This window comes from Columba livia, chromosome 10, assembly GCF_036013475.1.
Source record: "Columba livia isolate bColLiv1 breed racing homer chromosome 10, bColLiv1.pat.W.v2, whole genome shotgun sequence".
In the NCBI taxonomy this organism is placed as follows: domain Eukaryota; kingdom Metazoa; phylum Chordata; class Aves; order Columbiformes; family Columbidae; genus Columba; species Columba livia.
The window spans coordinates 14,460,498-14,476,568 of record NC_088611.1 but is presented as its reverse complement, the minus strand read 5'-3'; the positions used below and the strand labels follow the sequence as shown (position 1 = coordinate 14,476,568).

The 16,071-nt window shown below is 36.8% G+C and overlaps 1 protein-coding gene across 1 annotated transcript in view; it reads right to left on the bottom strand.

The window, feature by feature from the left end:
* The window catches only part of SUCLG2 (succinate-CoA ligase GDP-forming subunit beta), a 126,754-nt gene that overhangs the window by 52,321 nt on the left and 58,362 nt on the right, over positions 1 to 16,071 (bottom strand). The window contains exons 5-9 of the mRNA XM_065075461.1: positions 12,881 to 13,033; positions 11,814 to 11,903; positions 9,364 to 9,460; positions 3,839 to 4,000; positions 2,263 to 2,405 (exon numbers count right to left, since the gene is read on the bottom strand). Coding sequence (XP_064931533.1) covers positions 2,263 to 2,405; positions 3,839 to 4,000; positions 9,364 to 9,460; positions 11,814 to 11,903; positions 12,881 to 13,033 — 645 coding nt within the window. The remainder of the gene's footprint in view (positions 1 to 2,262; positions 2,406 to 3,838; positions 4,001 to 9,363; positions 9,461 to 11,813; positions 11,904 to 12,880; positions 13,034 to 16,071) is intronic.

The following is a 16,071-nucleotide window of genomic DNA, read 5'->3' as shown; positions in this document are numbered from 1 at the left end:
TACCAAATAGCAAGAGTCTAGTGGGACTCTAAGCAGTTATCCTCCCTCTTTTTCCTAGAGTGCAATAAAGAGAACAAAAGGGAAATGCAATGGAGCTGTTCTGTGATTCTTTCTATGAAGGGAGAAAAGATCAGAAAAGGCATTCAAAAGGAAGAGAAGAGGCAACAAATGAATCGGGAATGAGTTGTGTTGCATTTAGGCTAAAGCATTCTATACCTTTGGACAGTCAAAGCCAGGAACACAAGCATAAATGACTGATTCAGTTCCTTTCCACACTACTTTTTACTTTGCCTCATTGTCTCAATTAGCATAGCTTTACTAGCCCTGCTGTAAGCAACTAGTTTTAAGCAGTAATATACAAGCGGAATACAGAACAGGATACATTTACAAGTCAAATGTTAAGCATGCAGGTATTATATAGCTGAGAGCTACTGAAATGCCTTTTCATTTTAAAATTGTTTAAACTTAGTAAGTTTCATCACCAAAATTAATGCCTGCTGTTTGTGCTGTTGCAGACAGAAGAACCTATTTAGCATAGCAATAATCATCAGCTAAGTTGTGTATTTAAGACTTTACTGCACCTGCTTCTCCAGCACTAATACAAGTTCCAGAACTAAATTACATCTCAGCCAAACCGTGATCATCATATGAAGCACGTACTGCAGAACAACTCAAACACGCACAAACAAATCTTCATGTAATGTCCTGAGAATAGCTAAAACTCACACAAATTAAGACAAGCATAACAATGCCTACTAGCATCAGGCAATGAAGGAAACTATCAGGTTTTCTACCATGAATCCAAAGTCCCATCCTGCCTCCCTTCTGCCCCAGGCAAGATATCTTGCTTCTCTACTCCTCCAGGTCTGTGTTCCTTTAGGCACATTAATAACTTGAAGCTTATACGACCACCAAGTAGAAAAAGACAACCAGTTCTTTTCCTATGGGTGTTAGGAAGAATATACACCTCTACCAAAAAAAAAGTCAGCATGACCTAGGTCTGTGGGAGTGCAAAAAGTTCCAGGAAGAATGTTTTAAATATTTCAGATGACCCTCTCTGGTTCAGTTGAGCTGTCTAGGTACTATGTGCCTTAAAAACATGCAAGAAGAGTTACAACTGCAAGGAGTTTACAACATGAAGTCAACTTGTGCTTATTTTGTACTGTAAATTTTCTTCCCGATTTTGCCTTGAAATTTCACTGCAAACAATATCCTCCTCTATCTGAACAGTCACAACATTTTGTCACTTACTGCTGCCCAGGATATACCATCACAGTTGTGCAATTTTCACAGGAAGGTGGTATTTAGAGGAGCTAATACCACAGACATAACACAAGAAAAAACAATGGAAGGATGGAAGCGCAGAGAAAAAGAGACAAAGGACATAAAGCCGAATGTTGAAATTAGGACTTCAGCAGAGATGCTTAGGTGTAGGAGATGCAAAAGACAATCAAAGCCCTTGACAAATTTTCATTAGTTAAAAAAATAAATAAAAAAATAAATCTATAGTAGTTTAAGTTCTGGCTACATACAAAAGCCTAACTCGGAGCTGGCAGGGATGGGCAGCTGGCACTGCTCCAATGCCTACGCCTAATCAATATTCTCTCAGTAGATATTCTACTTCTGTCTGCAAAGGGGACCAATGACCTCAGCATGCTCACATGCATCTCTAGAAATAACTTGTACTCAAAACACACAGACTAACGTCTTCTCCTGTTGCTCAAAAGAAAAGAGCAACTGCACCTCCATCTGCAAAAGGAAATGTCAGAACGTACCAGGCTATGATTCCAACCTCTGAATGTTAATTAAACACAGACTACTATCCTGCAGTGCAGGATCGGATATTTTAGAAAATTCAAGCTTGAAAGAGTACAAATCAGCCTTCAGTATTAGCTATTTGCTTAACTTACACTTTCCTTCTCACTCTACTGTGGCAGTACACTTTTAGGAACAATATTTTATATATCTAAAGCTCCCCACAAATTCTGCTTTAGGAGCCAGATTTCAAAGTTCAGCACTGCAATGCCCAGCACTGTAACATCTGCATGTTTGTGCTGAACCGCCTGGAGAAAGCACCCGCTCGAGTTTGATCAAACCTGAGCGAGGGTTGGGAAGTGAAAGGCCTCCCCTTTATGAACTCACCCTCGATGTTCACACCATGATCTGTATTTTTCAGGATACTATTCATAATCCTGTAATAGAGCTGCATTATTGCCCAGGGAAGTTTCCAGTGCAAAACCAACACTGTTTGTTAGCTTTTACCTTTGGATCAGCAGTCAGAAGTTTGAATGCTTGATATACTTGTGCTTCTTTCACACCTCCACCGAGATCCAAGAAGTTGGCTGGCTTTCCACCATTCAGGGATATTATATCACAGGTTGCCATTGCAAGTCCAGCTCCATTGACTGTAATTGTAAACATCAAGTGCTTTTATTTCACATAAAAGTATATAAGATTTGTGAAAAGGCTTCAAAACATATCAGCACAACTACATAATAGTACCCAAAATGTTACATAAATATTTATTTCTAAATAGGTCAGTACCTATTCAAGTATATGCAATGCAACAAATAATTCAAAATCTTGAGCATAGACACCAAAGTTTCCTTATGACTGTATCAACTTTAGGACCTTCCCCTTAAGCATGTATGAGCACTGGAATGGTAATTGTGGAAATGCAAAAACTTCTGGTTTAAAAAATAACCCAGACACCACAAATTGCTGGCAACAGTGATCACATCACGAGATGTGAAGGACAGATTGCCTCTCCATGCTCCCCTGCCATCATTCTGAAAACAGATGACTAAATTTTGGGGACAGATATCAGATGCTCCTGCAAGTATCTTTTATTTTGTGTTTGCACCAGACTAGAAACATTCCCATGGGCACAAACATCCCTTAAGCAAGGAAAAGTAGATGAGAGTTATTTGCCCCAGTTAAGTTGCTCCTGCTGGATAAAGTGAGGCTTCTATGGCAACTGTAATTCAACAGTAATATCTAATACTAAAAACAGTAGTGTTGCAAATTATTGTTTGCTATTTTTTTATTTTAAATTGGGATTAAAATCACACTGTCTCTTATAAAATCAACTGCAACACACTATTAGTATCTTCTGGATTCACGGCTAAAGTACACAAGCAAGCAATGTAAACTCTGGACAGTTTCTAAAAGCAGTCAAGTCACCAAGCTGCGATAAAATGACTAATTCAATTAGATACACAACAAAAAGTTGTACTGGCTAAAAGAATTTCTACAAAATGAAAATTATGTAGAGCATAGCAGACGTTTTTACTTATCTCTTCTAAACAACAGAGTAAATTCTGTTCTACAGAAAGTTCAGGAAAATAAGAAACTGGTATTTTCCTTTTAACAACCAAGCAGCGTCTTTAGCAGCTTTTGTTACAGGGAAACGGAGTTCAATATTCATTAGTAAATGGGAATGTCCTGGTTTTACACACATACCTTTGCAGTGCCTTGTAAGTAACACAGTGTCATTTTTGAAAATTAATTATCAAATTTCTATGACTTGTTTTGTTCCACTTACTGGAAAGACCAATTGCATCAGCCTAAAAAAATCAGAACACAGGAACTCCCAAGGCTCCCGCCTTGGCCTGTCTTCTCTCTGACACCATGTGCCCTCCCCGTCTGCTCTGGCCTTCACCACAGTTTCAACGCAATTTTTGTGTCATTCTTGCAAGAACTTGTGGAAGGACAAACCTCAGCGAAATAGATTGAAATACTATCAAGGGTGGATTGAACATCAGAACGTAAGCAAAGTCTATACACTGAACAAGTATGAATTTGTCTTCAAATGTCTTTTGAATTTATTTGTTCTTACCAAAGCAAGCAATATTTCCATCCAGTCCTATATATTTTAAGTCATATTTGGCAGCTTCATTCTCTATAGGCTCATTTTCAGACTTGTCATCCATGGCAAATATTTCTTTTTGCCTAAATTCTGCATTGTCATCAAAGTTTATCTTGGCATCAAAACAAACAACTAAAGAAAAAAAATCAAACAACAACAAGAAGTAGACATTTAGAGATGACAATTAGTCAGAGCTTCTGAAATATTACAACTACTACAGCAGGGAGGGGAAGGAGCTTGCTTAGGACTGATGCTGCTTCCAACAAATGATCAGCTGAAGTTCCAGAGTTGAATCCAGCAGAGAAGGACGAGTTTTCCTGAAATCCCACATTGAGAAAAGGTTCAGCAAGCATCTATCTCCACATGACACAGTCACTCACCTTTGTCACGGGATGATCTTCTGTGTTTGCTTCAAACAAAGTTCCCATTAGTTATGATGGCAGTTTTTATTATTTGGAGAGGTGGTCTACCGTAATTTCACGACACTCTACCTTCAATATTTTGAAAGTATGACTGATATAACAGGTAACAGGTTTTCAATCCAAAGCAACATTTGGTAATGTGCACTCATTTATAGGTGAGCAATACAAAATGCTTTCCTTAGCCATATTTTTAATTTGTAATGTTATTAGCTATACAGACATTATTTCACTACAGATCTAAATTAAAACAACTCTAAACCAATGTAAGTTAAAAATGATCAAAAGATGACTTTTAAATAAAGTAAATAGAAAACTTTTATAAAGTAAATAGAAAACTTCAACATCCACTATGGTTGTAAAAACAAACTAAGAAGTAGCTAAACATGACTATGCTAAATAATAGATACAAAAGACCAGCTAGTAGACATCATATTCACATAAAACAAACAGTAACAGAAATGCATGTAGGGTGAAATGGTTATCTGCCTATTTACTGATTAATTATTTCTATGGGTTTGCATAGGCAAACATCTCATTAGATTAAAATGTTCTAAGTTAATGTAAGACTATATACTTATATTTCACTATTTAAGTAATTTGACTTGCACTATATCCAGATTATAATTATTGAGTGACCTATAACTGATTTCTCAATGCAAACCAGTAATATTTAAGTGCCTTTAAATGCTGCATCCAGAAAAATCTCTGTTTTTTTCTTTCTGCCATGTTTTGATTCATATTGCCATGGAAACATACACATGCTACATGTGCATGTACTCATGAGCATTGTACATGTCTCTGCAACTAGAGGTAAATTACACTTAAACAGACAATTTTTAATCTTTCATGTAGATACCCATTGATTAAATAACTAATCACACAATACTTTTGGTGAACAAATATCTCTCTTTTTTTCCCCACATACAGTTGCTTAACTTAGGAGAAAATATCTAAGCAAACAACATTTGCACAAATAGGAAAGTTTCGGCTGCATGTCTTGATTTGCATTGGGTTTTCTTGTTTTGGTTCTCTGATGTTGCTGGGGTTTATGTGCTTTTTTAAACATGTTTGATTTGTAATCAAGACCAGATTAAATTACAACAGGATCAAATTTCATTTCAGAAAACTTTTCATGAGTATTTTTGTGTAAAAGTCCCGCTTGGAAGAGTCGAGATCTTACCTGATCAACCATCATGTGGGAATCTGCCAAGAGGAGAAAAATGCCTAAAGTTCATAATATGCCTCTACTATATCAGAGCTGCTTTAAATTTTTTTAACAGTGAACTAAGACCTGTAACATTTTTCTTCAAATTTTCAGTTCCTTTAACTGCTAAAACAACTCAAAGCTAAAGCAAAACCACAGTCTCAGAGCTCTGTTTACCGTAGACATGAACATCCTCAATGTCACATTAACAGAATCTCATTTCTACAGAACATTCATCTTTAACAAAGGCCATACTATACAAAGGAGCAGGAAAAACACTTATTAATATTTATCAAACCATTTTCACTATCAAAAGCACATTGTTACATGCATGAGAGACTATACAAATGAATTTTTCTTCTAAACAAATATCAAAGAAAGCTCCAACACTTATATGCATGGAGTACTCCTGTTGTTTCTGCTAGCAGTATTGGACTTCTGTCATCTGCCAGTTCAACAGCTTACACTGAGAGCAAACAAAACAAAAAAACCCAAAGAAATCGGCAGTTACAGGCTTCTGACCCAATAGTGTTAACAAAGAATATGCTACACAATTAAACAAAAAGAAATACACATGACAACGTATTTTCTAATGGATTTTCACACAAGTGAAAAACATGAAACACAGCAAGAAATAAATCCATCTTAACTGTTACTTTGATGGGAATAATGGTCTTCATGCAGAGACTTTTATCATTAGGAATAACTGCATTAAGCTACTCAAATGTCTCCCATTTGTTCTACCTTTATTCTTCTTTAAGACACCGCAGATGGAGAAACTGCTAGCAAAAAAGAAATAAGCACAGGAGGACTTGTGTGCGTGCCTGCTAGTAAGATGGCTTTCACTGCTTGAAACCCACTCTGGTTTTGCTCCTCAGCTTCCTGGATGCAAAATACATGGGGAAAATCCTCAGAGAAAACAGGATAAAAACTCCATCTATTCCTCAAATAAAGCCCTGAAATATGCACAGCCATTCCAGAAAAGCTCAGTTGGTTAACTTATCCAAATCAGTTCATTTTTTCCATAGTGCCACCTCATAATATCCCAGCAAGGGTGCAACGTTCATAACACCGTAGTCCTTTAGGACCATCTAGACCAGCAGTTTTGTCTTGTTCACTTGCCCACCAGTTTTCCCTCTGTGTTGGTACCCAGTCAAATACATCCTCTGTTCTGTTATCTGACAGTGCTGTCCTGCTTTTCCCAAGTGTTTATACACGTGTCTATAGTGTCCTTTCACTAACACCCAAGACATCATTAAAGGTATTCCTTGCAGGGTTACATGTCTGAGACGACACAGGTACTGAACTGAGGATTTTGCCCTTTGTTCTGCCAAAATAACAGAACTGTAAAGTGCTTCTCTACTAGTCATCTGAGCTAGTTCTGTAACAGCAAGTGTGAATACCAGAACAGCCAACCCCTGGCACAAGGAGCTCAGCTCTAACTCATTTCTCTGCTTCATAGAAGGTAATTGTAATACACGTCCCAATTTTGGACATGTGACTGAGCATCAGGATTACTGGGAGCCTTCCATACTGCCCGGTAGTGTTAAGATATCTTGGTCAGTTATTCTACTAAAAAGATTATTTCAAAAATTTTGAGGACGGAAATTTTTTTTACAATATCGGTGGTCTTGAACCCACAAAATAAACAGAGTAAGTAAATCAGTCATAGCAGACAATTAGAGCAATGAATTTCTTTTGAAGTGCAAATCATAATGTACATGCAAGTTCCAGCAGTTTTCACTGCACCTATTTTAAAGGTACCATTCATCCTCAAAAGGTCAAAAGTGTCCTGTGTTGTACATTGCTAGACCTTGCAAAATCCAGACCATTCATTTTGCAAGGCCTTATTTCACTGTGGCACTTTAACTTCACTGTGCAACACAAAATGAAAACGTCCTTCTCACCTCATTCCCAACCGGTTTTAATGAGGCCAATGGATCTATCTAAATGGTGGGGAAAAACAACAGTCTGTCAGGTTCTGAAGGCAAATTTTCCATTTCCATTTAAAATACAGCCTACAATAGAACTACACTGGTCAATAGAAAGGTTTTTTGTTTCTCTCCCCGTGCACACATTTCACAATCTGCCTAAGAACCAATGGAGCTAGAGTTAGTTGCTAAGAATTAGACTTACATTTATTACGCTGAGTGAGGTTTACAATGCAGAAATTATTGATTCAGTGTGCACATTATTATGGTACTTCAAATGAGCTGGAAATCGGAGCACACAGGGCTGCAACAGATTCTCAAATAAAGAGTTACAGCATTTGGTGGAAATCATCCTCATGAGGTTAACTCCATCCAGAGAGCTAAAGGATTCTAGTAGTCTATTTTATAACACAGAGCAGCACCTTTTAAGATATGTTAATAAAATGAGGTGGGGCAGGATTTACTTTAGACCTTTTAGAGCTCTGCAGAGTTCACTACCAGCAGAATTTTCCTTTTAAGTTGTCGACAATTCTTTTGCATTTGGTTTGTTAATAAATAAGGCAAAACAAAGTTGGACAACTGGAAGAGACTGCATAGTTTCTACCCACAATTCCGCTTTCGAATTTGTGACCAACTGAGCCAAAAATATGGATTTTTAGTTAAAAGCTGTTTATTTTCCAAACTAGCCAAGGGCACATAAAAAGTATTTTAAGAGTACTAATTCTTTCAGTTGGCACTGACTCCTATGAGGAACTCGTGTTCTTAATACTGATCTTCTTCCAAAAGTTCCCAGAACAGCAATTAAGCAGCCACATTCCCAGTGTCAGTTAAGATGGGTAAATGCTTTCTCTTTCCACTTTCTAATTTCCACTTTAATCTGTGGGCATCTCTTATAAATTTGGTGAAAAGCTGGAATTGTCTTTCCTGAAAAACATTGATAAAGAATACTCAAGAAACACACACTGGCCCTTCCCAATGTCCAAGGCTTCTCCCAAGTCACAAAATGACACTGTAGGTGGGACCTTTTCTAGGAAGTCCCTGGCGCTTGTGAACCGCAGCCTCTGACACTGAGGCCTCAGATAACTCCCCCTGAGCTCCACAACTTCTCTTCTTTACCCATTTAAATCAAATAAAAGAAATAAAAAGGGAGGGGGCATAAATACCATAAAATACTGGCATCAGGAGTGAATGCACAGGTAACAATTCTCTGCCATCAAACAAAAGAGCAAGGTGGTAAATATGACCCACCTGGATCAGCCCTACTTTATTTCAATGTACCAAAGCCATCTTTAGTTCTTCCTCTCTTCGTCTTCGTTCAAGTTAGTGGGACAAAAATGACAAACAGAAGGAAATGTTTCAGCAGAAAAAACAACTACCAGAATGATGTGAAAGCTAATCCAGGTCTTTATTTGTACCCTACACCTTCTTAGCCATGTATTGATGGTGGAAGCATGTAGCTAAGTGTTCATTCTAGCTGGGATGTCTCCTGTGCTTTTGTAGGTTGCGGAGTCATGCACTCACAATTTTAACTTATCCATATGCTTACAAATGTAAAACAGAAAGTTTATTTCTGCATGATCTCAGTAATTCTAGCAGCACTAACACACAAAAAATACAACAGAACAAAAACAAACATCAAAACCCACCAAAACAAAACCAAGAAAACCACAACTCTGTACAAAGCACAGAAGAGCAGAAAATGTTGCTGTTTCTCAGTAAGCGTAACATGTAGAAGCCGGTATTTCCAGTATTTGGATGAAATAACAAAAGGTATTGAAATGTAAAATCTGCCATGGGAATATTTATGAATGTTGTTGAAAGTACATTACAAAATGAAATTAATGCAAAGCTGCTGCTACAGCCTTCTATGCAATTTAATTTATAGTTTGCATTAATAAAGAATGATAATGCATTCATTTGTTTCCTTCCATTTCTTACCTTGCCCTTCTGGAGTTTCACCAAAGGGATTCACTTCAACCTGAGTGGCATCAATTTTCAAGAAAAGATTATACAGCTTCTTAATTTGATCTGCTGCCTAAATTTGATCAAGCGATTTATAATTACTACACAGAAAAATAAAAGTGAATGTTTTCAAAGCAAAGGTAAACCATTGTTGATTATTTTAGTGTATTAAATTGCACACTAGCTCTAGATAATTACTACTTTTATTTCTGTTTTTTTTTAATCATATTTATATCGTATATAAAATAGCTATAATGTAACATCATGATACAGCATAACATTTAGTAAATGGGCATTTAAAGACTACATGAACTGGAGATTTTCTACAAAATAAGCAGCACAATTACTATGACAAGTTTAAATTCAAAAGTGCCTAGCAGTTCATAATGACATATTCTCCAATATGCCGAGATCTAAGCTACATTCACATTAATCAGTCTAAATTCAGAAACCATAAAGCAGTATGTGCACATTACTGATTTTAGAGAACACATAAATTTCTCCTTCCTTCATCAGTCTGAAATGTTTTCTTGAAGAAATTATGTTGGAAGCATGCTTGTTTACTCCTTACAAGATACTCTTGCTTGTTCCTTTTGTTCCTCACGATCTAACTCTGTGACTGGTTCTGTGGCCGAAAGTATTGTGACTATTAACTTCCAAGTCTCTTGTTCTTATAAAATTCTTCCATTAATAGAACAACTTAAACAGCAGCAACATGAATGTGCATTAAAAAATTCCCTTTGGTTCATTACACACTGACAACCTATTAGCTGAAGTAAGCTTGCAGATGAAGAAGTGCACTAATAAAGAACCATTCAAATCTGTTCCTTCATTACTGATCAGTTAACTGAAGTGCACAAATCAAAAATATTTGGGACTTCTCCTAATAAGCAAAGTGAATGGGAATAAAAAAAAACAAACCAGAAGTCAGCTTTCGCCCAGCGTCATTCACAAGAAAGAAAACATTACAAATGGAAAGGCTCAACCCCAATACTGCACTACATGAGGAAGAACATGATGACCGATGCTCCCGTCTGGCAAGGCTGCACCTGGAGAGTTGCATCTATTTTTGGGTATAAGACTCCGTAAAGAGAGTGTGGAAGCAGCACATAAATTGCTTATGAAGTCTACCCTACTCAGAATTCATCGGCTGAAGCATTCTCAGTGGTTATGACTTGAAAAAAATCAGTTATAAATCAGGAGTTTCCTTGGTGTGGACACTCAATGGTTGACAAACCGTCCTACCACCACATGGGTAGGGATCACAACAGTGACACCAGGGAGGAAGCCCTACCTTGCAACCTCACACAGATTCTGGGCAACCTGAAAAGCTGTTGTTGCCCCAGTACACTGCTGTAATTTTAACAGATTGTCAGAATCACTTAACCTTTATTAAAGGCTGCTCCATCTTTCAGCACCTCTCTGGATCAGGCAGGTTAATGTCAACATTTCTCTTTCTCAAGGTCTACGAGTACTGAGCCTCTTCGAGGCAAAGCACAAAATCCCAACGTAGAAATAGGGAATGTGTAAATGAATACAAGGATTTGTCTGAATAAAAACTATGTCCTCATGCTTCAATAAGTTCCTTCGAGTTGATAGAAAAAGCAAAGAAATGCATTTACTGTAGCATTATTTAAATGTATTGTTGAGAAGTCCCTATATTGCTGTTAATTATTAAGTACCGGAACTCTTCAAGGGTTGAAAGGTTCTACATAATCATTCCTCCTCATTAGATATACAGCTAAATCTTCAAATGTGTGTTAATTTACTTAATGATTATGCATTTGTTAATTGCACAGTTGGCATACAAAATAATTAAAACTGCTGAACTAAAAATAAAGTAATTCTACAAAAATGACAGTTTGATACTATGGAAAAAAATAAAAAACACAAAAGTAGCTTAACCAAGCTTTCTCCTTTCTGAAAAATGATTCATAAAGGCTAAATATCTTGCATATTTGTGTACAACATGGAATACCAATCTATATAGAAAAGGGATACTGAAAAGACAACAAGCTGGCAGACTTTTGGTTTTGAGATGAAGACAGAAAAAAAAGCTTTAGTTACACAGAGAGAACACTTTTACTTCTTCCCCTTCTCTACATATTAAGGGCCAAATTTTCCAAAAAACCCTCTACCCGTGTAATTTACGGAGCTTCAATGCAATTCCAACGAAACCAAAAGAATTTCACAAGGCGTAATAGCATTTGGTTCAAAGACCGGGGGCTTTCACTTTGGAACAGTAAAGACCTTATTCAAACTGCTAAAGCCCAATGACAATCATATAGGTGCAATTTAGTACTTAAAATGTCTAAACGGTCCTGATATAATGAACACACAGCATTTCGTGTCTATTTGGAAAGCACTTATTGTAGAGCTGGGCTAAAATGTCTTCAGTAAAAACTACAGGAGTAGAGTCAAGTTACCTGCTGTTGCAAAGGTCCTTTGAACCCCAAATTTTTTGCCATCTGCAATGCCTGATGATCCTTTATGCCTTCAAAAATATCTATTTCCTCCTGTAACAACAACATGCATAAATATAACTAAATATTCAATCTGAATGGAGATTTATAACTCCAAAAGGAAAACACTTAGTATACATTTGCAAATTAGTAATTAAAGTATGGCTGTTTGCCAAAGTTCTCTGAAATGGAGGCTATAGCAGCTGCCTATAGGGTATGTTATAATTACCACACCAACTATGAAACATTCCTTCAAAAAAATACGTAATTCTTCAGGGTGGCATGCTGACAAGACAATGTGACACCAGTTTTCACTTTTAATTACTGTACAGATGGCTTTGACGAATATTTAGTCTGCTAATTTTTATGATATCTTCTGGAATGTTTTCAAGGCAATGGTGTCACTGCCCAGTAACACTGTGAAGTTTATATAATTTTGAAATGCACATTAAATATTTTTACAATTTTTTGAATAATTATACTTGATTGTATCAATTATTTTCCCAGATGAATAACTTGTCTACTCATTATCATGCCACAGTTACATAAAAAATAGTTAAATGTAGCCATCGTTAAGAAAGCAATTACAACAGTTGGGGTTTCAGATGCAAAAGTCATCCAGGTACAAAGAAATAATTAACAACTCTGTCAATTAGAAAAAAAAAGACCACAGAAACAATAACCATATTGGTACCAACTCACTTGTGAAAAACTGTGTGGCTTTCTGGAAGTGAAACTCACTCATCATAAAACATCTCAGATATTAAGTTTAACAGATGCTATAAGCATCCAGATATAAGCTCTTTTTCTAAATCAAGCTGGACACACAAACACTAACTAAATCAGATGTTGAACATCCTTTATCTACCAGCTGACGAGCCTGGTCCCCTATTCACAGAAACACAATTTTTATGGTTCTGTCTTCTTTCTATAGATGGAAGAAGAAAAAATGGAAGGAAAAAGGGGAAAAAGAAATATTATTTTGGATAACTGACAAGGAAAAATTTTTGTCTAAAATATTATTTTAATACCTTAAAGATGAGTTCTGGGCTAGTAACTGCAACTTCTTCTATGTCAACACCACCCTGCGGGCTGCCAACCATAACGGGTCCATTGCAGGCTCTGTCCATCAAAATTGCAAAGTACGTTTCCCTGGAAATATTCAGTGCTTCTGCAACCATCACCTAAAAGTGCACACAGGGAAGAAAAAGAAAAACAAAAACAAACCAGCAACAGTTTTGACTGGCCCATGTAGCTGGTGACACTTAAACTGTACATAGCTTTGATTCCTTGAGCTGTCAAGAGTAATGAATGTTGTAAAGTCTTCTGCAATGCAGAAAGTAACTAAAAATTAACAGAACCAACAAGGGACAGTGTTTCCCTCTGCTGTGATCAAGCAGAGAACATTGCGGCCCATGTTTTCTGCACTGCCTTAAAATGCAGCAGGTTGATACTTGCTATCCTGAAAAGAAATGGTTGCTTTATTGTTTTTACAAGATACTATGACCCAGTCATTTTTTCCACAATAAATCCTCTCTCCCTAACGAGACTGTCCTGATGCTGCTGTTCTTACTGGGGCGTGTAACAAGCAGTGTAAACCAGAAGCACCTAATAGTTGGATTTTCTTCCAATAAAGAGTCAGAGTTGCTGCTGTGTCTGTAAAGGGGCCTCCATATTCCCTTTTTATTCCCAACAAGCACTTCACCATGCCGCCCCCTGAAAAACTTGATTTGCAAGGGACTACAGTCTTGCAGATCACAGATATAAGAGATGGTACATCGGTTTTCTGCTGCATCGCAGCTCCGCTCCTCACCAACAAACCTCAGGCTCGTGTTCTCTCCCTCATCCTGACCAAAGGCCACCCTACACTTACACTGAATTCCTACCGTAACTAAATATTTCCTAAGGAAACATGTATGAAGATAGTTCTGCCATCCAACTTTTTACTTTCAGTTCAGAGACACAAGCAGATGTGTAACGTTCAGATACTGGCACATTCTAGAAACATAAACATTTATTTTTCCAAACAGCTGCACATTTCTATTTGTTACTATAAGCTACAAAGCCCCTTCATACTAATATCTGACAGACACCTCAGCACGCATGAGATAAAAAAGATTATTCAAATCCTACATGTTGGGAATCTACAAGTACTCATGTTAAGATTGAGGGTAAAATGGCCTGTATAAATTCTTTTTAAGAATTTTTTATCTCCTAAAAATATGTAAAAGCCAAAGTCTTTTCCATTTCGGTATTACAATATCTTCCTTTTCATCTGAAATGTCAATTTTTACAATAATTTAACAATAGTTATTAAAGCAGTTTCAGAGATTAAGTAGTTTTACACTTGGTAAAGGACTTGCAAAACTACGTTTTGACACAAGAATACTAAACATTGTTAATCTTAAAAAAATAATCTGCATATGATCATCACTAATTCTTCCTCGTGGTCGTAACAGGTGCCATAATCTCAGGTGCAATGACTGTAGTCCTGCTTGCATTACAATTTCACTTTTCAACCTGGAAGTTAGTTGAGGAGCCATCTCTGCAATTTAATAAGCACTACAGCTTCTCATTCCAACAGTCAACTACACTCTTCCTTAGCAGAACAACTATTTCCTACCTTTCAATGGAAGTTGTGAAAATCAGGAAAATCACTTCCCTGAGATTAATAAAAATAAAATGCAACATCTTTCTAACGTGGTCCGTTTACAAAATGACAGTTTTGAACAATGATTGCAGATGAAGATTATCACTCTGAATTAAACATAGGGTGAAATTCAGTCTATCAGTCAGCAGAACACCTTAGATCTGAGAGGCATGTACACACCTTCAGTATTAAAACTGCCTGCCCAGCAAGATGTATTCCATCAAATAAGTATTCCTGGGGCTTTCATAGTTCAGGGACTATAAACAAGAAAGATGTACTACACTTTCACCCAAGTCGCTTTTTTGACATTCTACTCCAGAGTACATAAGAAAGAATGTACTTACCTTCTGCCAGGCTGTACATCTTAACAGAACAGAAAAAAAAGTAAGAGACAAGGAATTAAATAAAGCCCTCTGTGCTCTGAATGGAAGGAAAGCTGCTATTTCTTGATGGGTTTTTTGACTTGGAAGAAGTTTTCTTTATAGTAATTTTACTTCCTTCTACTTTTACCTTGCTTTATTCATAGAACATAGGGGAGATGTAAAGGTATAGTTCAAATAAGCGACTGTTCAAAAGCAAACTAAAGAAAACTAGGGTGAAGGAGACAACTAAGAATGTAGAAAACTACTACACTACTTAAAAGAATCTGCCTGTTTTAGGCTACTATAAAGGGATGCTAAAAGCTAACTTCAGAAACATGGCTCGGCTACCTGCCAAGATTTGTCAAATTAACAAGGAAAGTCTGGAAATCATCTTGACTTGCTACTGTTAGTCTTTTAACCTGCATGCATGTTTTCATCTTCTTACATATCCTGCATCGATTTATCTGAAAAACGTGAGTCAACTACTTTAGACACAGGTTAAATAAACCAGCTCATCCTACTGGATGTTGTCTGAGTTGTTCAGCCAGTTTCCAGAGTTCCCAGGATCAGGTGCAGATGCAGGATGAGAATCTACTCAAAAAGTCTCGAGGAATACATTTGCAGGCACAGCAGGTGGAACTTACATTATTAAATCAGCTGTCTTTTCAACTGCTGCTTCTGACCCCAGCGATTGTCCTCACTTACTGCTAAATTAACTATATCAACATTGCTAAATACTCCTCTGTCTTAATTCACAAAACTATTGAGAATCTATCTATGCCATAGTAGGAAAACTTGCTGTAGAGTAAAAATCATCAGACTGTGCAACATCTCTCGCTTCTCCTAATAAAAACCAGTTACTTTCCTCCACCATCATCCCTGTTTGATGCAGAGCAAAGCCAGGGAAATTGGTGTTCAAGGTCTTTAAATATTATTTGTTAAAGTCTACTTGTCATTCACCTGACAAAACTAATGCAAACACATTAATGAACAGTTAAGAGTATTGAAATTGAATCTACAGACTGTTGACTTTTCTCATATTCTGTCTGTTTCGCTTGTGATAAAGAATGTGAAGCACCATTATCTGTTTACCACATCAGGTTTATATTTAAAATGTTTGGGGAGTGGGGGGAGAAGCAGTTTTCTTTAAAACTTCCTGATAACTTCAAGCTTTCCTTCTTAAAAACAAATTATTACCTAAAAGTTCAAG